The following is a 23,732-nucleotide window of genomic DNA, read 5'->3' as shown; positions in this document are numbered from 1 at the left end:
TTTATAAATCTAAATTTACCATTCTTCCAAAACACTTCGATTTTGCTCTAACATATTTTGGGTATTAAGGTTTACTGAACATATAACAGATAAATTAATAATGATTCCTAAACATTATCTTGTGTTATTTTTAAAAATATTTATTTTACTATATTCTTCATACAAACATTTCATTAAAATATATCACAAAAGAGCAGATTAATGGAGAAAAATAAAGGGTATTAGTCAAACTATGCAGCCTATAATGCTGTAAGTCATGACTTTCATAAGAGATATATAAACTTTGCAGCCTCAGACGCAAACGGCACAATTAATGGGTAGAACAAAACTTCACTGACAGTTTCAAAATGGGGCACATTTAACAAATCTGAAGCTTTATTTTTTTTTAACAAATCTGAAGCTTTATTTTTTTTTAACAAATCTGAAGCTTTAGGACATGGAGATAAAAATGTTATGAAATACAACAAGAAACAAAATGAGAACAAAAGCTAGTGATATATCATTATAAAAGAAACTTGGGTCCAGTCTGTAGAGATACAGTGACATAATATAATTGATATTGAATAATTATGCAGTTAACCAAGTAGAACATGACTGTACTGGGGGAATGAAGTGCATGCATACCAAAGAGGATGAAGAGAGTTTGACAGACTGACAGATACATAGATAAATAGTACAATGTGTATATTTTCATACATAAAACAAGGCAAGTGGAAGAGTTTTGATCTTCTAAGACTAAATAATCTATGTTGATTTCTGAGTTATCTTTTGATAACTAATGTAGCATAGTGGTTAATGTAATGCTTCTGAAGCAAAATGGTCTGGATTCAAATTCTGATTTCTCTATTTACTAGTTGTATGTAAGTAACTTCAATCCTTAATATGTCACTTTTCCCCTCAATAAAAGAGGAGCAATCCAGATGACGATGAAGTAATGGTCATTAAATGCTTAAAGCAGTTGGAGTGTTTTGTAAACACACCAGAGATGTTGGCGATTTTGTTGACTACCAATTGCTGAAAAGAAATTTGATGACTTGGAGAAACAATGATTTACTATTTCTCATACTTCTAAGCATTGGCTGGTGATTCATCTGTGGTTCTTTACTGGAATTACCGTCATAGTTCATTCATCTTGCAGAACTCCTGCCAGTAGGCTTATTCCAGATTGCCTCACTCCCACCTTAGGGCTTCATGTGGGAAGGTTGGAACCCTCTTTCTTCAAGTGCTCTCACATCCTCAGGAAAGTTAGAGCAGATTTCTTCAGAACAAGTTCCAAGGGGGTGGGAGAGAAAGCTGTAGGTCTTTAGAGGCCTTGGATACAGAATTTACATATCATTTCCACTGCATTCTATAGTCAACAAAAGTCACAAACTGGCCCAGGTGTAAGGGTCAGAGAAATAGACTCTATCTCTGGATGGAAGGAGTTTTAAGAATTTATGGCCATGTTTTTATATCTTACCATAGCTTTTATTTTTATTCTAGAAATTAGAAGCTTAAATAGAAATCTTTATATCTACATATAGAAAGAATGAAACAAACTCTTTATTCAGGGTTCTAAAAAAGTTATGATACTAAAAGCAGCCTTGAGATTATAAAATGATACTTTATAGCCATGAACCATAAAAGAGTAAGTTTGATATTTTCTCAAAAGGTCAGTGTGTAGTACACAGAGGTGAGTATCATTTTATATTTTTATTGTTGAGGTTGTAACTTATGTTTACTATCTGACACAAAGAAATCATATTGTGAAATGCAAATATGAATATATAATTTATATTTGCAAATAAACTCAACAGTACGAGTAACACTTCTTTTCATGAAAATATGATCATTCTGTCACTCATATGTGTTCTTGTGTAATGTGCATTTATTCATTCCATATCCCAGGCAAAGCCATTGGGAAGCCCATTCAACACAGAGGATTCTTTACTTGGGCATTTAAGAGTGTTACATATAAATCCCTTTGTCTAAACTGGATTTTATTTATTTGAGAGAGCACCGAATCCTAACCATTAGACCACCAGGGAACACCCTGGGTTTTATTTATTTGATATGTCATAGTAATGGATTTTAAACAAGTCTACAGAAATTGTAAGAAATGTCACTGTTGTTAATAGAGTTTTCCAAGTAATAGGAGTATCTTTAAATCAGTATTTGCTATTAGAAGTAAAGAGCATCAAAGAAATCAATGAGGTGAAACGTTCAGAGCACGGATTGGAGAGTCTGGACATGAGTGCTGCAGCACTGGCCCTTCCAATGATTGAGTAGTCTGACAATTACTTCATTCTCTACAGTCCTCATTTAAATTCATTTAAATATAAATCCATTCAGATGTTGTCAAAAGTCATTGTCTACAATGTAAATCATACAAAAACCTTTATGGGATTTTTCTCTTGTCATTTAGTCATTTATTTTGCATGACTATTTTTCTCTTGGCCTAGGTAGGAATATATTCAAGATTTAATGCCAGACAATGTATGTGTATGTGCACAGAGATTCTAAGAAAGAATAAAAAAGCTATGGCCACACCTCTTACATGTAGACATCACAGATAACTTAGCAAATTAGTGCAGAATCTTTCCTGACTCTTAAATTTAAAATCTATCTATACATTTCTTCTTCATTAATTAAGTTTAAACACATGATTTGTTAATCTACTTGTTTTTGCACACAGGCAGAAAAAAACCTCACACCCATTAAACAGTGTAACAATCTGAAATGTATTTTACTTACATAAAGACCTCATAGNGAACCGCGAGATCATGACCTAAGCGAAAGTCGGACGCCTAACCAACTAAGCCACCCAGGTGCCCCATCTTTCACCTATTTGAAGAAGAGAAAAACTATAGTTTCAGAGTACCATGAAGAATATTAAAGAAACTCTAGGCATGTACTAAATAAAGTAATAAATACTTGAAAATGTACAGCATAGGAGTTCTGCAAATGTGCACCGATTGGACTCAATTTTATTCATTATAAATAATTAAGTTTCAAAACTCATCAGTCTTCCCATATGTAGATTATTTTCTGTATTTTTTTTTTCCTATTCAGAACCAATTTTAAATGACTGGCATGCCTACAAATTGAAAAGAGAGAGAGAGAAAAGAAGATATGTGAATTCTGCCTCAAGGAACTGATAAAGCAACACAAAGGACAAGCAGGCACTTTTATTTTAAGGCACTTAATTAACCTAACCTAAATAGATAATAATTTACACAATCTTACAAAGAATTAAAAGAATCAAAAGCTGTGATAGTTTTAACTCACAAGGATTTTGATGTAACACCTTATGAAATAATTTAATTGTAGAGTTGAATAATGCATGCACGATGAAGTACAATGATATTTTAATTATTTTAAGAGGAAATCGGGCAAGATTATTTAAAATGAAGAAATTGTGACTGTAAACTGGCAAAACTAGGATAATTCCATCTGAACACCAAAGTTGCTTTTGGGTGCCTCAAGAGCCAGGAAGAACTGGTATTAGTATTTACAGGAGATCAGGTCTCTACTGATCAAATGACATTAAAAAAATAATTTTTGATTTTGAATTGAATAACATTTCAATGAATGGCATTCATGTATTTAATCATTTAAACTATTTATGAACATCTATTATATATTAGAACCATTCAAGACAGTGAAGATCAGTTATGAATAAAGTATGCATAATCTCTGCCCTCAAGCAGCTTAACGCATAGGGGAAGTGACTTATGAGAAAGCACATTACAACACATTTGTATGTAAGTGAAGAAAGTGCCAGAACACTGAAGTGAGACCTCATCTCAGATTTGATGATTCAAAGACAGCTTCCTTAAAGAAGTCAGCTTACATAAGACATAAAGATTGAGTAGGAGCTAATCAATCAAAGCGTAGAGGTAATAAGAGGTTAGGGGATGTCTCTCATGTGTGGTCATCTGTTGTCCAATTATGTAATGACATCTTTTAATGCAAGATAAGCAAACAATTTGAGCAGAAAGAAGAGGTAATTATTTTGCTTGATATAACAATTTATCTTGGGATTTTCAAAGACAAATATGTATTTGTAAAAATATACCTTTCAAGAATTTCAGTTATTCATGCATTCACTCATTCTTCTAACAAATAATTATCAAGTCCTTTCTATGTACAGGCACCTTCCTTGGCAAGAAATTATAGTAAACTTCCTGCACTAAGGGAATTTACATCCTCAAGGTGAGATTAAAAACAACAAACTAAATAAATTATATAGTGTTAGAAAGTAATATGTGCTGTGAAAAAAAACCTCAATATGTGGAATACAAAAGGTCAGAGTGAAGGAAGTTGTGTGTGTGTGCGCGTGCACGCACATATGCAAAAAAGCATACACGTACAATTTCAAATAGGATGTCATGAAACACTTCTGAAAAATATTTGAGAAAAATGTCTTTATGATGCTAAAGTTGAAAGATGTATGGTTATTTGGGGGAAGGTGGTTTTAGGCAGAAGTAACAGCAACTATAAAAGTCCTGAGGCTGGTACATTCCTGGGAAGTTCAGTGATTAGCAAGGAGACAACTGTACCTAGGAAGTAAGTGGGTAAAAAGTATTGGGAGATGAAGTTAGCCAGAGAAGCAATAGAAGTCCAGCCACTATAGATGCATGTCTTACTCTGAGCAAGATAGGGTGTCTGTAGTGTTCTGAGTAAGAAAGTGATTATCTTTTGACACATTTTAAAGACATACCTGTGGCTGCTATGTAGAAAATAAACTGTGAAGGTCTGAAAGGAAAATAAAGTGATTAATGAGGAAACCACTGCAAAAATTTAGTTACAAAGTAACAGTGGTTTGGATCAGAGTACTAACAATGGAATGGGTGGGAAATAAAAGAATTATGCATTAAGTATAGAATGGGTAGGATTTAGTGATGGTTGGGAGTGGATAAGAGGGAGGCAAAACATCAAAAAGGTCTCCAGGATTATGGCCACTCCCAAACATTTGCAGATAATAAATGATTGTAAACAGAGAATTTCTGTACAGGTTACCTCTCTCTCTTAACTTTTATGGGCAACAGTCCTGTTACTAAAGTCAAACAGGATGGAGTCATTCTTTCTGTAGCACATCCCTTTCCTTCTAGGCAAGCCACTCTAGTGTATTTGGCCTGATAGTTGTCCACATAAATTCCCCACATCTTTCTCACATCTGGGAACAAAAAGCATAAATGAGACATGCCAAAGTGATAGCCCCTTAACTACTAAAGAGATAAACAAGGTAGTTATTCAAAAATATATAAAAGAGATGGCACTGAAGCTGAGTGAGTTGGCTCTCCCATTTGTTTTCAAATGGACCACACCCATAACAAACCTAAGCAAAGAGATGAAACTGTCTTCCACTCAGTGGGATCAGCAAGAGAAAAATAGTTTAATGCCAACCAGTCAGAACAACACATATGGATGTCAGAAAGCACTAGAGAGCTTCCATGCCTAGAAAATAAACCAGAGTCATTAATGTGATTGCAGAATCTTTTGGACTGGACTGGCCTTGTGACTTGTTTCAGCCAATAGAAAGCAATATGTGATGTCCTATTTCTCCTGGAAACCTGACTTCAACAAAGAGACAAATACCATATGGAGAAAACCAAGGCCTTCCTAAATAAATCAGTTTGCTGATCTTCTAATGTATAGGAGAGCTTAGCCAAAATCAACAGAGTCACTGTAGTAAGCAAAATCATCATCTTCCAAAGATGTCCATGTCCTAATCCCCAGAACCTCTGAATATGTCACATTATATGGCAAAGAAAATTAAAGTTGCAGATAAATGTCAGATTGCTAATCAGCAGATAAGGATATTATTCTGGGTTATCTGGGTGGATTCAAGATAATCACAGGGGTGGGTAAGAGTGAAGAAGGAGGTAGAAGAAGAAGTCAGGGGAAGGAAGTGCACAAAGGGCTTAAGTTACCATTGCTGGATTAGAGGTTGGGGAGGGGCCCACAAGCTAAGGAATGCAGGCATCTTCTAGAAGCTGGAAAGACAAGGAAGTCAATTCTTTCCTAGGGCCCCCCAAAGAAAACACGGATTTTAGACATTCTTGACTTTAGCCTAATGAGATCCTGTTGCATTCTCACTTAACAGAAATTTATGCTGTTGTTTAAGACACTAATTTTGTGCTAATTTGTTACAACAGCCATAGAAAACTAATACAGTCATCTATCCAACCAATAGCTGTGTAGGAATGAGTAAGTGGTCTGAGGCAAGATGAAATATCTAGTAGATACGTAGACTGATAAACAAAAATAGTCATTTACTGGGGCACCTGGGTGGTTCAGTTGGTTAGGCATCAGAATTTGACTCAGGTCATGATCTTCCAGTTCCTGAGTTCGAGCCCCGCATCAGGTTCTGTGCTAATAACTGGGATCCTGGAGCCTGCTTCGGATTCAGTGTCTCCCTCCCTCTCTCTGGCCCTCCCATACTCGTATTCTGTCTGTCTCTTTCTCTCAAAACTAAACAATAAAAAACTAGTCATTTATTATGGATGAAATTGATAAAGGGGTTAAGGATATACTTGTGATGAGTACTGAGTAATATATAGGACTGTTGATTCATCATATTGTAAAAAAAAAAAGGTTATAATTTTAAGTCATGAGTTTGGGTGAGTTTGCTATATTTACACAGTCATGGATGCTTGTGGAGAGTGAAACATCCTAATTTTTTTAAGTGAGAAAAGAAAAGGCTCCAGGGCAGAACTTTGAACACTAAAATTGTACAAATTAATAGGTATAATAAAATAAACTACAAAATGAAATGCAACAAAAGTAAAAACATAAATTTATTAACAAAAAGAAAGAAGAGGGGAGCCTAGGTGGCTCAATTGGTTAAGCGTTTGACTGCAGCTCAGGTCATTATCTCATGGTTTGTGAGTTCGAGCCCCATGTCAGGCTCTGTGCTCACAGCTCAGAGCCTGGAGCCTGCTTCAGATTCTGTGTCTCCCTCTCTCTCTGCCCCTTCCTTGCTCGTGCTCTGTCTCTCTCTCTCTCAAAAATAAATAAACACAAAAAAACTAAAAATAAAAATTATAAAAAAAGAAGGGCTAGGTATTCTAGGAGCTGAGTGTTTCAAGAAGACACTTGAAATACTACTAGACAACGTTTCATAAAACATTTATGGATTAGAATAAAGAGCACTGCATGTGGCTAAGAAAACAAGCTGAGTTCTAATCCACAAATGTATTCCATGTACCTTCTATTGCGCCACAGTTGCAGAGTTTTGATGGGATTAACTCTGGGGCCTTCTTGGAAAGACCATGGGGTGGTCCATGGGGAATGAGCCAGTTGGTTTATTCCCAAGACCTCATAACAGTGATGGGTTGAGTTCACTCTTTCAAACTGGCCCCTGTGAATGAAATCTAGGAGTTTTAGTTGATAAATAGAAGAAGAGAAATTTCTTTCCTTCTGGTACAATGTGTTATATGAGGTCTGGAATTGCTACAACCATTTTACTACCATGGGAGAATTCCATCCTGAGTCAAAGGAGACCCAGAAGAGGTCTGAAATATAAATCTTGGAGAAATAGAGCCTGATCCATGACCAAACTATTCCTGAAACTTGTACCTTTCAATGATGAAATATATTCCCTGTATTGTTTAAATACATTCTAGTAGAATTTATGTTACTTGCAGTATCCTGGCTACTGTAGAGTCAGGCAACCATGACTTTAAAGCTCTAGTCTATTAATTGTGTGCAAACTAGAGTTTAAGTATTTCAGTGGATTGGTGTGAGGAATAAATAAGTTAATCAATGGGTGATCTCTTCTGTTTTTTTTTTTTATTTTAAAAAATATTATATAAGAAAAAATAGCTCTTATATAGAGGAATTAAAAAACCAAAGTCATGGTTGTATTAGATGAAATATGAGATCCTTTAGTTTCTTAGAACAAAAGGTGAGGGTTGAATGCAGATGAGGAATGTAAGGACTATTGCATTACTATTTGGGAGTAGATGAGTTTCAGCTATAGAGGATAAATTATGTTGCTATTTCCAATCTCACCAAAATTTTGTTATTTGGGTAAATACATTTAATTAGTATGTCTCTATAAAATTGGAAAAACTTGGCATATAGGATCATGTGTTTTTACGACAATCATTATTATTATTGTCAACATTTTTAAGGGTAAAAAACATTTAGTCAAGAATTTTATGGTAAGTTTTGATTCGATATGAAAAAACTATTCACACTGCTAAGACAAAAACAAATAAGAAAATCAAGGAAGGGTAAATTGTTGTTAAACCAGAGTCTATTTGTAGCATCAAGGTCATTTTCTAACAAACAGTAGTTGTTTTTCAAAACAATCATGGTTAGTCCTTATAAAATTCCTTAGAGTTTTGAGCCCAAGAAACTCATCTCATATGGAACTAACTAAAAAAGACTGTGAGAAATGTTCTAAACACATAATAGGAGATTTTCTCTGATGACTTGTAATAACCAAGTTTGTGAATACTATATCTAATAACCAACTTTGTGAATACTATCTTTCTTGATTAAAGGCAGCAGAGTAATATACAGTGTTGGATTTTTTTTCTTTAAAATATATAAAGTAATGGTAGTGCTAGAAACAATAATAGCACTTTAAGAAGTAAAATGTCAGACTACAGGACGTTAAAGTCTCCTACCAAATACATAAGGTGTGATTCACAGTTTTAAGTACAAGCCACTAATGTTTTCAGTCCGAGTCCCCAAAAAGATACACATAAATCCTATGGACAACTGAATGACTTGCATCTCTCTGAAAGTATCAATATAAGCATCATATTTAAAAAAGTTAAAAATTACTCATTCAATCTTTGAATCCTTTTATTCTCATACATAATTTTTGATTGTTTAAAAAATTATTCACTAAGCTACTAACACAATTTCCATTACTACCAATAATAACTTTGAAACACTACCAATTTACTTTTTAGACAGTTTATTTTTCCTGTATAAAATAGAAGTATTTCAGAGCACGTGGGTGGCTCAGTCAGTTAAGCATCCAATTCCTGATTTTGGCTCAGGTCATGATCTCATGGTTCTTGGGATCAAACCCTATGTCAGGCTTCATGCTTGGGATTCTGTCCCTCTCTCACTCTGCCCCTACCCCCAATTCATGTACATGCTCTCTCTTTCAAAATAAATAAATAAACTAAAAAAAACAAAAACAAAATAAAATATAACTATTTCCCTTTATATCTATAGAAGGTTAGTTAAGGGGCGCCTGGGTGGCTCAGTCGGTTAAGCGTCTGACTTCAGCTCAGGTCATGATCTCACGGTTCATGGGTTCGAGCCCCAAGTCGGGCTCTGTGCTGACAGCTAGCTCAGAGCCTGGAGCCTGTTTCAAATTCTGTGTCTCCTTCTCTCTCTCTGATCCTCCCCTGCTCACGCTGTCTCTCTCTCTCTCAGAAATTAAAAAAAATATATATGTATATGTATATATATATAGAGAGAGAGAGAGAGGGAGAGGGTTGGTTAAGTATAACTAATAACAAGGGAAGCCTTATTAATGAAAGTAGACTATTGATAACAGAAATTATAACCTGACAGATTGATAATTTATAGGATAATAAAAATTTTATCTTTTAATATCATTTACTATTTTATCAGGGAAAAATAAAAACCATTTAAAAAATAGAGATCGTCTAAATTCACTTTATTATTTTTTCAAACTTTTTGAGTATAGTTGGCACACAAAGTTACATTAGTTTCAGGTGTACAGCAGAGTGATTCAATATCTCTATATGTTATGTTCACCACAAGTATAGCTACCATCTGTCACCATATGTTATTACAATATTACTGATTCTATTTATTCTTATGACTTATTCATTCCATAACTGGAAACCTATATCCCTCACTGCTCTTCATCAATTTTGTTCATTTTTCCACCCCCCTCCCTCTGGCAACCATCAGTTTGGCCTGTGTATTTATAGGTTTGATTTTGCTTTTCGTTTGTGTATACATTTGTTTTGTTTTTAAATTTCACATAGGAGTGAAATCATATATTTACTTTTCCACTTAGCATAATATCCTCGAGGTCCATCTAAGCTCTCACAAATGTCAAAATCTCATTTTTAATGTTGTGTAATATTCTAATGGGTGTGTGTGTGTGTATGTATTCTTTATTCATTTATCTACTGATGAACACTTAGGTTGCTCCATATCTTGGCTATATACAGAAGGGTACATATATCTTTTTAAATTAGTGTTTTCCTTTCCTTTGAGTAAATACCCAGTGGTGTAATTACTGGGTCACATGGTATTTCCATGTTTAATTTTTTGAGGGCCTCCCCCATGCAGTTTTCCACAGTGGCTGCACCAGTTTACATTCCCACCAAGAGTGCACAAAAGTTCTTTTTTTCTCCACATCTTTGCCAATGCTTGTTATTTTTTGTCTTTTTTTTAGGCATCCTGACATGTACTTTGAATAAGCAGATATAATGAAAGCAAAGAAACTGCACAGTTGCAATAATATTTATTTATACTTGATCCGTACCACAAGTTTAAAGAGAATCATTGCTTTATTCATAATTTAAACATCAGTTTGCAATGCAAGTCATATCCTCAAGCCTCCGAGTCTTGAAGATTAAATGAACTAGACTCTCTTTTCTTACTAATGGAGGAAAATTTGTAAAAAGTAAGATCAAATAGCTGGCACTCAAAGTATATTTTTTAATGGAAAATATTCATATCTTCAAAAAAATTCCTCAAGTTTGATGCTTGTTTTGATAAAGAAGATATTGAGATCACTGAGTCAACTGCAAAATAAGAAATTTGTTCTGACTGTATTCCAATAATATATCAAATATGCTTTCAATTATTAATAAATTTAGATAAAACAGTAAATGAAAATGCTCTCCACAAATAATCTTAGGATATTTCTTTTCTCACTTCATTTTGTATTAGTATATCACTCAATAGCAGGTCATTATCAGTAAAGATTATTATGCTCTATTGATTTTTACCAAATAAGGCATGACCATTTAAATAGACATAAAGGCAGTTAAAAAGTGGTTTGTCATCTATTTTTAATACATGCATCTGTATATCATGACTAAGTGGATTTGAATGAATGCTTTTACAGATGTACATGTGATAAGGAAGACAAAATAGAAAAAAAAAGATAATGTAAAGTCAACAAGTGAATACATAATGTCATTCAAAGATGAATCTAAAGGTATTATTGCTCACCTTAATACCCAAATTGTCATCAATTCCTTTATAATTGTTTTAGTTTATTAGATCTTAACTAATTCTTCAGTGGACAGATTAAATCCTGTAAGGATGAAACATGTCTTCGAATACTTGTGTATCTTTCAGAATGCTCAATAAAGTATAATGAATGCAGGAGTACTGAATAAATACTGGGTATTTGAATGCATGACAGTCAATTTTGGGAAAATAACATGAGCAAGTCATTCCAATAAATTGTGCAAAAAATAAGTTTCAGTTTCTAAGTCAACTTCATTTTGAACTTAATAGAGGAAGCATGAATACGCTTAATTTAAACATGATTTTGCATCTCTGGTTTCACTACTATACTACATCTAAAGAGCACACTAAGAAGATTTACATGATACCAGGCCATTGGGAACGCTTTCAGAACTTAGTTCTCAAGGACTAGTGATAAAGGGCAATGGCACTTCAGAGTAAAGGTTTTAAAGAAATTAATATTCTATTCATATCAATCTACAATATGCATCTTTACGCAAATAAGTTCATAGCATACATGCCAATGAGATAAATGATTCAAGAGTTCAAATGCTGAGCTGCTCTGATTCTGAGCTAAGCCACAAGAATGTTTGATGGTTCACATAAGAAATGGATCATTGACCATGTTTCTGATGAATAGGAAATCAGTTTGCAACCAGAACTGACACGAAAGAGAAGTTTAAAACCAGCTCGCAGGTGAGGAATGGGCAGAATAGAGTATCTAGATTAGAGGCAAAGAATAGTATTAACAAAATCCTTGCTGGTGTAAAAACAGACTGTCAGCAGATATTTTGTAGACAGCTTTAGGGAAAAACAACATCAGGGAAACGTGATTAAGGAGTTGTCACTATTTGCCTAGAGAGGAAGGATAGGAAAGAAATAGCAGAACCTCTCACAAGTATACTTGTTCTTAAGTGGGGGCCAAACATACCCTGCACCAGAATCATTGACTCTGTGTGTGTGTGTGTGTGTGAAAGAGAGAGAGAGAGGAGAGAGAGAGAGAGAGAGGAGAATACAGATTTTCAGGCCCTCCTGTGGATATACTGAATCACAAATTGAGGTGTGAAGTCCTTAAACATATTAAGACTGAAAATACCATGCATTGCCTTTAAATAGCACAGCAATCATTACATAAAATTCTTCTCTAGAATGGGTTCAGTCATCCTCAGTGAAAACCTTTTGTCAAGATTAAAGTGTCTAAAGAAGAGAGGTTAAGAAAGCAGGCACACAAGCAAATTGGTGGACCTTAAATAACAATACCTTATTTTAAACTCCTGTAGAATGTAAACCTATGAATTACAATTAAGGCTTTGCCTCTGAATCCTTAATTTTAAAACAACCAAACAAACAAACAAATAAAAGACACCCAACTCAAACAAAACTTTGATACAAAATTTTTTGAAGAATTCCAAAAATCTTTAAAACATATTATATATCAACATCACTACCAGTAACTGGAATTATAACACTAATTTGAATAATATAGAAATCATCACACTCATTCATGTATAAATTGTTTGAACAAACACAAGTGTTAGGCACTGTTGTGACCCCTAAGGAAAGTCCAGAAACACAGACAAGAGAGGAAAGAGCTACAGTGCTTCGTTCTCCATATTATATTTAGAGAGGTATGTCTAAGCTGGAAAGCAGAGAAAGCTTTTCTCCAGGAAGCAGTGATTTAAGCAGATCAGAAGACTGAGCTATCTAGGACAATGACGTAAAGAAATAAGTTTCAGGGAAAGGAAATAGCATGTGCAATATTTGCTAGTGATTAAGAGTATCATGGCTCCAGGGTAAGAATTTCTTAGTTTAGATTCCTATTCCCTCACTTACTAGATCTGTGACCTTGGGCAAAGCACTTCACATCTTTAAACGTCAGTTTCTTCATCCTAAAAATGGGAATAATAATAATATTATGTCATGAAGATATTGCTAGGATCAAATAAGAAAACGCAAATCAAGTTCTGCACATGGCAATGTGCACACAGTAAGTGCTGAAACACGTTGGCCATCACCGTCTGTCCTCACCACAGTCCGTAAGAGGGAGAAAGAGAGGAAACTGAAGACTCTGAAGTGCCTATTTAAAAACCAGATGAATCTTTCACAGCTTTCTAAAGCCACTGAACCGAACAAGAATTTTGATGGCTTCTGAAAATATTGCATCCCATCCACTAATCCTTATTAAATAAGTCCGAGATGAATTATGGACAAACTAATGAGACTAGAACCTCATCTTTGAGCTATGTTTTCAGAACAGCAAATAGGCATAGGAACAAGCACAGAACTTGCACCTCACTTAAGCCAAGTTTCAATGTAGATGGGTGGCTTCAGTGGGCAAAATTAGAAGCTTTTTGTTGGTAGCCATAATAATAAACTGGTCACAGGAGCATCCGTATGTGGACAATGTAGAGACGTCTATGATATGTAATTAAATATAAAATTTGTCTGTTAGATATTTTTCCTTCGAAACTTTAATAATGGACCAAAATTAGTTTTGATCCACACACAAAAATGATGGATGTAGTTAACAAAATTCACATTTTTTTCTGAATATATTTTGATTCAAGTAAAAAGTATTGTCTTCTTTTTTGTTTGTTTGTTTTTATGAGCTTTCAGTCTGATTTTTATTTAATTTTTATTTTATTATTATTATTTTAATTTACAAAGTGTTTTCCCCATTCTTGCTCTTACTTTGAAGCTTTTATTTTCTTGTTTCTTTATATTATTGCTCTGGTTATTTTATCAAAAGTAGAAAACCTTCAATGCTAATATAAAGCCCAGTGTTTTAGAAAATCATTGAAGACAGTCACCATTGGAAATAACATTCTTGCCTTATTTCTTCAAATTTGAAGCAGCCGCTTTTTTTTAACTTGTAGAGTTAGAGGTTGTATGTGTTTATTTTTGCCTTTGAATTTTTTTTCTTTGTACCTTACTTACTTCCTCCATAAGTTTGTCTATATAATACTTGTAAATTCTAAAACCTATTTATCTTATAGTTCCCCCATGGACCAACAATATCTAGAATATTGAAAGTCTTCTTAAATGCTGCTATATAACATTTACTAATACTTTATTACGTGCTAGGAATTACACTGATTGTTTTGTAGATAGTAACTCATTTAATCCTTGCAACCATCTTATGTCATAGATACTATCATTTAGTGTCTGGTAGGTCTAAGTAACATCCAAGTCACACAGCTAGTAAGAGGCAATGACAGAATGGAAACCAAAAAGTTTGGCTCCACAATCTAGAAACATAACCAACATACTAATCTACTGTTCTGTGCAACAGATTAACACAAACACACACACACACACACACACACACACACACACACACACACACACACTGTAGAAACTCTGTGTTTCATTTTCAAGGCAATAAAACTTTATTAGGTACATGGAGCAGGGAAATGGGAAAATAACTGAAAATGTGGTCTATTAGTTTTATTATTTTCTTTTCTTTTTTCTAAAATAAAATTTTTGTATACTGAATGAAATTCACTGATTAGAATTTAAAATGAAAAAAAAAATGTTTACAGATTGGGTAGTCAGAGAATCCAGATATCTGTTAGTGGGTGAGCTGATATGTAGAGTATAGTGAGTGTGTGACAGTTACAGGCAGCACATCAGATAGCCAAAAGCCACATGGGTAGATCCACAAAATATTTAGATTATGGTGAAAAAAGATGAGTAGAGAGAGTTAAAATATTTAATATACCATTAAATTAAAATAAAAATGAGTATGCAATATTAAATAAACATTTGATGAGGATATATATGAACAACAATGGAAGAAACACCACAACATACAAAGAATCTGCTTTTTTGTGTATGAAAATGACAAATGGATTTGAGACAAAAGTGGTACATAAGAAAATCGATAAACCAGGTGACAGCCTTATGTAGTTCAAGGATGGCAATGTGCCATGAGTTGAGACATCTTATTAACTCAACCCTCACAATTTGAAATACAAATACATATATATATGTAAGATATAAAATATATCACAAAAAACATAAATATATATACATGAACGAACAAAGGAAGGGAGGAAGAAAAGAGAAACAGAAAAAAGGAAGGGAAAAAGAAAGAGTTTGGATGGACAAATCTTAATTACTTGAGCAAAAAACTTTTCCCAAAATATTAGAGATAACTTGTCTAGCAATTGTTATGTAGAAATTTTATTCAAATTTGAATAAATTCATTGTATATCATAGTTTGAATGCCCCTGTATGTATTTATAAAACTGAGGTAATAAACTTCATCTCTCCAACATAGAAATCAGAACTCAAAAAAAAATCCAGATTTCTTTTCAGCTGGAAAAAGGTATACCACTTGAGATCCATCAAACAGACTTGCCCAGGCAAGATATTGATTCCAATAGGCAACTTAAGAAACCAGGTTCTTCATGGAGTTCTCTCTTTTTTTTGCTTTTTACTGGTGAAGATGGTAGCAAAATATGAATATTTTCTGGCAACAATACAGAAGATTTTTCAGTACAAGGTTTGACACTAGGGGCAACAGTAATGGCAATAAAGTCCCTGCCACTTACTGCTTGACAAATGCAGTGGCAATGTTCCCCTTCATCAGGCCAATATGGTGTCAGAGTATTGAGCATTTATTCTGGAAACATAGCCTTTAATCTTTGAATCTATTCTTCTCAACGATTGTATGAGCCACTTAATATCCTGTATTAAAGACCTCTTCTGTTTAAATCATCCAGAGTAGATTTTGTTCTCAAGAAAACAGACATTAAAAACAAAAATTGTCCCCAAAAGAGAAATGTGTCAGGTAACAGTCTTAAAGTGAATGGGAATATAGAACCTATGACTTGACTTGGCTGTATTTCAATGTAGCAAAGATCTATTTAGTGTTAAGGGGTGATAATTTTACAATGCCTGGCATACATTTCATCAGCCATGGTCACCTCAAATAAACTGCTTCTTGAAGGCAATGTTTTGGGTGACAAAATACCACCTGTTTTAGTACTACAAAAGTATGAGAAATAGAAGAATTATGGGAAGAATTGGCTATATCCAACTACACTACAGAATTTAAAGAAATAAAATAAGAAACTTAAAATATTAATTTACCGCTCAAATTGTACTGAGCTGCCAAAAGTCCTCTTACAGTGGAAAGGATCACAGAGCTACATAGCAAAATCCAAGTCTTATTCCACAGAATTTCTGAATTGTAAAAATAATTGAACTTATTGCATTGCTTTATGAGAAAATGAGGCCACTGATTGGAAACAAATGAAATCCTGAGCACTGAAATGCAGATATGTGGAAGAATTCAGATGATTCCAAATATTCTCAACTTCTAAAACTTAGGGAGTCTCTTGCTACCTGATTCAGCTATTCCACATCTGACTGAGGAAGTGGTTCCTTCACGTCTTCATTACCAAACGCACACCTTATCTAAGATTGTTAACTGATAGACTGAAGCAATTCTCTTCCTGTGCAAACCTATTACTCCATCCAAACTCAGGATACTGATATAAACTTGAAAGCCAGTTATCTAGTCTATACTGAGGCAAGAAGCTCCCTGGATAAGAAACTCACAAGATTCTATAACTTAAATTTGCCCAATCATGGGAAATGTGTGTAAAGGGGATTTTATGAGTTTCTCAGATGCATAGCTGCTAGAAACCATCTAATTCAAGCTAGTATAAGTGCATGATTAGTGATTCTGGATTCAATTTGCTTCTCCAGGTCAGTGGCACAAGTGCTAAATGTTTCTTCAATCTGTTGACCAAAATCTGGACCAAAAGGTAGCTAAAGTTAAATAAAGTTCAAAAACTGGGAATTCCTTGATAAAATGCAGAAGAAGGAATTATGTGACCTGCTAAAAAAAGAAGTGTTAAAGTGGAATTTGTTTTTCAAGACGTATGAAACTATCCACTAATCACATCTTTAGGAAGGGCCCAGAAGACATTTTCTTTACCATAATGATAAGAAATAAATCCATAGTGCCACATTTATAAGAGAATTCCATCATTTCTATTCTCTATACTTGAGAACATGACGTTGAAGCTGCAGTGAAGTAATAAGGGTGAATGCCCTTCAAGAAGGATTGTGTAATAGCAACATATGTTAATACTGTACATCTGCCTTTCAGCTTTTCTGAAAAGTATTTCTGACTATTTCTAAACAAATGAGGAGGGGGAGGGGTAAATGACCAAACCTTTCACAAGTTATGGAATACTATGTGTGAGCTAATATTAAACCCTGTGTATTCAGAAACACTGATCTGAGAGGATGTTATGGGGGTAATGTGATGAATAAAATTTAGTCCTGAGCCCATATTAAAATTGGCATAGTGATGCCTTCTCCATTGTATCCTTTGATCCTTTGACCAGACCATTGGTGTATATTTGGAAAATTTACCTTGCATCTGGAAGAAATTTTTCTTTGACTCTGAGGTCCATGAAATAAAAGCTCTAAAACTACAGTAATGGCCAAACTAAAGTATCTCCATCTTATAAAAAGACTAAGGGCAAATATGTATCATATCTGTGTGGAAATTAGTGCCACCATAAAAAATATGGAAGAATAAGGAATAAGGGTTATGAACATTATATGACTTGTTTGGTCTGAGTAGAAGACCAACTAATCTTGGCAAATAACATATTTAATCAGGCAGTGATTACAAAACAGCCAAAATGATCTCTCCACTGGCAAAAATTAACAAATATCATCATCATTGTTTAGTATGGTCTAACAGATGACAGTGAACTTTTTCTTTAACATCTCAAAAAACAAAAACCACCAGGAAACATTTGCTGCCACCATGGAAAGAGCAACAATTTACTTTCACCATTTTGTTTCAGCATTCTCTTACATTTCCAGGTCTACAGCATAATTTGATATTCAAGGAACCTTATCATCTCAACATCCAATGAGACATCATGCTGGTCCACTGCATGAATGGCATCAAGCTGAAAGTACCTGATTAAATAGGATTATCATGTACCCCAGGTACCTTTGCAGGAACCAAGATATGAAAACCATCAAAACATAAGGACATCTTTCTTAGTGATATTTCTGATAGTCTGGGACAAGTTGGGCTATCTCCTCCAAAATGTTTGCTCCATTTTGCAAATCATATGATGTCAACCAAGCCCTCTGAGGATAGAGCCTCAGATTAATTCAAAACAATTAAAGTTTGGTCTATTATACTCCAGAATTAGAAATCTATACCTTTGCATACTAATTTGTAATACTTTGCATAGTGGTTTGTTTGTCTATTTTTTTGCTGTTAGAATGAGGTAATTTTTTCTTGGGATAAAATATACATTTGTATATACCTGAATACATACATATTTTATTTACATATATAAATACATATATAAACTTTAGCAATTGATACAGTATGCCTAGTGCAAAATTATTTAGAAAAACTGTTTTAAGGATGTTCATGGAAGACTATGATAATGCACATGATTTTGTGAGCAGATAATAAAATTTAAAGATATTTGCTCTCAATGGAATTTTAACTTCCACACTGTGTTAATGTATCACTCAATCTCTATTTATATATCTATCCATTCATGCATCTATCCATTTAACTAGAAGATAGACATTTTAGATAACCTAAACATAAAACAGAAGAACAGCAGAAGTGTTATGTTAATAATCTAAATACTTTTTTAGAAGGAAAGATAATCATGTGTAATTCAACTTTTTGAAAGAATGTATTGAATGATAGAGATATAAAATTAATAGAAAGCTGGAGAAACTCAGTCAATATTATCCCTTTCCTAAGTTTAAGAATTTTAAATAATTCATGGTTTGCATATTCATTATTTTATCCACTTTGCAACCTATCTGTTAAGAGATCTTTACACAATTATCATATTCCCAATGAATTTTACTATCATTTCCTCTTTCCCCACAGACAGCATTCCTTTACCATCATGTAAATTACTTTTTTTCTTCATTCTTTCACTTTCAGATGTGGTTTTTTTCCCTTGACCATGAAAATCCTCACAATTTTACAATGCTTTTATGCCACCCTCAGTACTATTCGCTTCATTTTATAAGGAACATAAAGTCCAACTAATTCTAGTACTCAGCTTTTCTTGAAACTTTATATTTTGTTTTTGGTTTGTTTTGTTCTTTAAGTAATCCCTACACCCAACATGGGGCTCGAAGTCATGACCTAGAAATCAACTGATCACTGACTGAGCCAGCCAGGTGCCCCAAAACACCTTTAGACTTTACTAGTAAATTGCATGCAAACAAGTACCATTTGAATTTAGACCACTTCTCACAAGAACAAGATGCTAGACTTCATAATGATATAATGACTGGGAAAATATTTTAAATACTGTATAAACATCCACAAATTTGTCATTTAATCACTATCCTCAGCACAAAATAATTATTTACTTTTATACACTGATTAGCTTGTGTTACCTAATCAATTTCAGTTCCTGGCTTAATGCAAGCTTCTCATCTTGCAAAAAAAATTGCTATTTTTCTTCTTGTACTTTATAAATATAATTTTGAGTCTGGACATCTCTTACTATGCACTAAAACATATAGTAGATGACTGATGTCAGCCTTCTGTGACCATCTCAAATGACCTCGAGGGGAAACAAAAAAACAAGATGAACCAGAAAATAAGTAAAGCAGAGGCATGCAGGCAATGTTTTTGAATAATCCAATAAGAATCAAACATAATGTACTGAGATGTTATAAGGGTTTTTCACATGTCTATGTAGAACTCAGTAAACCTTAATTTTTACAACCAGACCAATTATACCTAGTGACATGCAACCATATGATGGAGAACTGTTGCAAGGATAGATATCCATTCCCTTTTTGCATATAATCCTCTGTAAAATGACATGCTTTGGAGTAATTCTTAAGAGCAATTTGAAATACTGTCTCCTGGGCTACAATCCCCAGTAAGACAATGAATAAAACATTTATTAAGCTATTTTAAGGATGGTGTGTTATTTTAGTCAACAACATATTGTGTTCATGTCACAAAAAAAATAAATCAATCAGAAAATGCCAAAACAAATTACAAATCTGAACCAAATTAAGAAAGAAATGAATTTGTCAGAAAAAGGTCTTTTAAAAAGATTGAAAGTAAAGCTAAAATTTGCTGAAACTTTATATAAAAACATATGGCAAAAATAATTTCCTTTAATTTAATGCTTAAAACTATTCAAATATTAAAAACTACTACAGCCCACTTTCTGTTTTGCTGGTACTTGATAAATGTGCAGCAACAATGATATTCAATATAAGACCTCTTGGGAGCTATTTCAAGTTAACAGTTTTGGTTAAAATTGAGACTTTGGGGGGCGCCTGGGTGGCTTAGTCGGTTGAGCGTCCGACTTTCGCTTAGGTCATGATCTCGCGGTTCGTGGGTTCGAGCCCCGCATTGGGCTCTGTGCTGACTGCCAGCTCAGAGCCTGGAGCCTATTTCGGAGTCTGTATCTCCCTCTCTCTCTGACCCTCCCCTGCTCACACTGTCTCTTTCTCTCTCTCCTAGAAATAAATAAAAATATAAAAAAAAATTGAGACTTTGGTTCACCTAAAATGTCAGATACTGAGAAAAATGTCTTCTTGATTTGATTTTTTTTTTTGGATAGATTTGTAAGCCTTTTACAGTATGTGTATCCTGAGAAGTCAGAAAAAATCAGCAATCAATAGTCAACAAAACGTCTGCTATGAATACAAACGTTTGTTTTACATGTTAGTCATGCTTTGAACAGCTGGATGAAACTTATTCTTTCATGGTATTTAAGGTATTTATACATCAAAACCACACTTTGCACTCTGTACAGACTACGAAACCAAAGACAACTAGAGCAAATATTTATTAAGTATGTCATTTTAAAAGTATACAGTCATTTCTTATATATAGCTCAGCAGAGAAATATCGTTCAAGTAAGTTGAGGTTATGCAAACTAGAAATTATTCTCCCTAAGGAATACAACTCTTAGTGATTGTATTCAGTCACTGAATACATGTTCAAACATGTTTTCAATATGTTAATGGAAGATTCATACACAGAACCATGTAAAGTTGAAAGATGTTGCACAAGGAGCCTGAAATCACATGCTGTAAAGTCAATGTTCTTCTGATGTGGGAAGACAGTTTGCATTTACTGAACACTTGTGCCATCTAGATACTGTGATGAATATCAACATATAACAGTATTGCCAGCACCTATCTCTAGAATGAAGGAAAACTTAATTTTCACTATTCCTATTCAGTTCTTTAACACTTGTGTTAGTTCTACCTTGGTTAAGGAGAAAATGGAGAAAAATACAAATGATTCATCTAGGGAAGTGGGATATGTGTATGCAGTATTTTCTTTCAGAATAAAAAAAATGCTGTGGACATCTATGCAACTGGACAAGAATATCTAGCATATTTAGAATGATTATTAGTGAATTACTAAATTACTTTCATATTACCCAGGCTGCTCTTGAATACTTCCCTCAGTTTGATCAATCAGAAGCAACTATGAACTCAACTGCATGTGTCTTTTGTTCTTAAGAAGTAATGGCTTGATTTACCTGACACATTCACCAATTCAAATTATTTTGGCTAAGACATGATTACAGACAGCATTCTCTTGTCAACCAAGTCATTCTACAAACCTACAAAATTTAACTAATGTTATATGAGCTAAGTCCAATTCAATTCAGTTAAACACATCCTATTTCATTGTGAGTACTGCTGGTAACAATGTCTTAACTGATGAAAATCAACCTGGGGTACTGATGAGGTGGTGATTTTATGCCCATGGACTGAGAACTGTGGCTAGGGAATAGAGGGGAGTGACATTTAATGCCTCTTCCCACCCAGATACTCTATTGTTGACAAAAACAAGTCATAAATTACCCATAGGCTTTGAATAATTCTTCTCACAAAATCAGTTGAATTCTTAATTTAATCATAGTTTATCTTTGATTTTCATTTTACCAGGAAAGGAACCTCCTATATTGATTTACTTAAAATTGAATATCTGAGTGGAAACTATGGGGGAATCATAGCACAAGCAGACCTGTATTTCCTCCTGTCTAATAATTACTCCTTAGAAATTCCAATAGCTTCATATGGAGCATGTGTTTTCATGCATAGTTCACAGTTATTCTAATTTTGATAAATGAATTTATCAAAGAAAAAATCATTTGTACATTTTTATTATAATAATAATAGAAATGACAAGAAAAGCCTATTTGGATATGCAAAGAAAATTCAGCTGTGCTGCCAAACAAATAAGCAAATAGAACTGCCTGGTTGTGTTAAATTAAACAAAAAAGTTGAAGTAAACAAAACAACAAAATATGTAGACTTAAGCTATATTAATTGCATGTGTGAAATTTGAGGTAAAACTTTTGCTATGAATGAATTTGAGCCAAAAGTTCTTTTTAGGAATAAAAAAATCAGTTGAAACTTCTCTTTTTTTAAGCCCCTGTCCGTGGATGAGAGTGCTAAGAAAGCCTTTGCTTTTATTTGTTTATGAAGCATTTTGAGATGTATTCTACTTTAAGTTCTGGCCCTCTGGTTTATGAGAAGTTCTCTTATAGATCTCACAGTCTGGCCCTCATTTGGCTATGGAGAAAATTGACAGAGCTCGGCCCAAGGTACATGATTCGGTTGGACATCACACTTACCTGCTTGATTTGTGGTTACATTTACAGACACATATTGCCGGGCTCCTGGGCTCAAGTCGGACACTCCATTCACTGCCTCAATCTCAAAGGTATAGTTTGTGTGAGCGAGAAGATCCACCATCATGACAGAGGTGTTTTTCAGGCCGATTTGCCGGGGGAGGTACCTGACATGACCGCCACACTCGTCACACACACCTGCATGGGAGTTGCACTTCTTGCATGCAATATAATATGAGACATCTTTCCTTCCACCAGTGTCAGCAGGGGGAATCCATTCCAGAAAGACACTAGTTTCATTAACATTTGAGATGGCATTCCGAGGAGCGGAGGGGGGTCCTGGTTTGCAAAGTAAAGTGAGAAAAACATATTTTAAGATGATAACATTAGGCATTGTTTACTACACAAGTCCCTGGTCTGAAGGAGAAAAATAACTTCGCAATCAGTCTTTAAATAGGGAGAATGCAAGAGTCATCAATTTGCAGTAATCTTTGAAAAATCTTGTTCGGGTTTTGTAGAGACAATTGTGGGATTTATACCCTAGAGAAATAACTTATCTTGGCATTGTTATAACTGTTTTGCCTATTGTAAACGTAAGGAAGTATGGAGTAAAACTAGATGCGAAAATAATTTAGATGAAAAATTATATATTCAAAAAGTGGAGTCCTTTGGCAAATCCAAGGAAAAATTCTCCTTGGGGACTGGACTGATTACTTCCTCATTGAGATCTTTCCCAGAAACCTAGCAAGTACACATGAAGGATTTACTAAGCAATGAGCACAAGTGAAAATAGGATTTGTCAGTGTGGCTCTTGACTACAAATTTTGCAGCAAGTAAAACAGTCTTAGCTTCCTTCAAAATAAATTGCATATCCACAGATAAATCACCAAC

At 34.1% G+C, this 23,732-nt stretch overlaps 1 protein-coding gene across 3 annotated transcripts in view; it reads right to left on the bottom strand.

Annotated features, from left to right (window-relative positions):
* EPHA5 (EPH receptor A5) overlaps positions 1–23,732 on the bottom strand; it is a 340,313-nt gene that overhangs the window by 137,102 nt on the left and 179,479 nt on the right. For all 3 annotated transcript variants that reach the window (XM_077755696.1, XM_077755697.1, XM_077755695.1), the window contains exon 5: positions 22,845–23,180. In XM_077755696.1, coding sequence (XP_077611822.1) covers positions 22,845–23,180 — 336 coding nt within the window. The remainder of the gene's footprint in view (positions 1–22,844; positions 23,181–23,732) is intronic.

Source organism: Crocuta crocuta, unplaced genomic scaffold, assembly GCF_008692635.1.
Source record: "Crocuta crocuta isolate KB4526 unplaced genomic scaffold, BGI_CrCroc_1.0 scaffold192, whole genome shotgun sequence".
Taxonomy (NCBI): domain Eukaryota; kingdom Metazoa; phylum Chordata; class Mammalia; order Carnivora; family Hyaenidae; genus Crocuta; species Crocuta crocuta.
The sequence above is the reverse complement of the archived record's forward strand: the minus strand, read 5'-3'. Positions and strand labels throughout refer to the sequence as shown.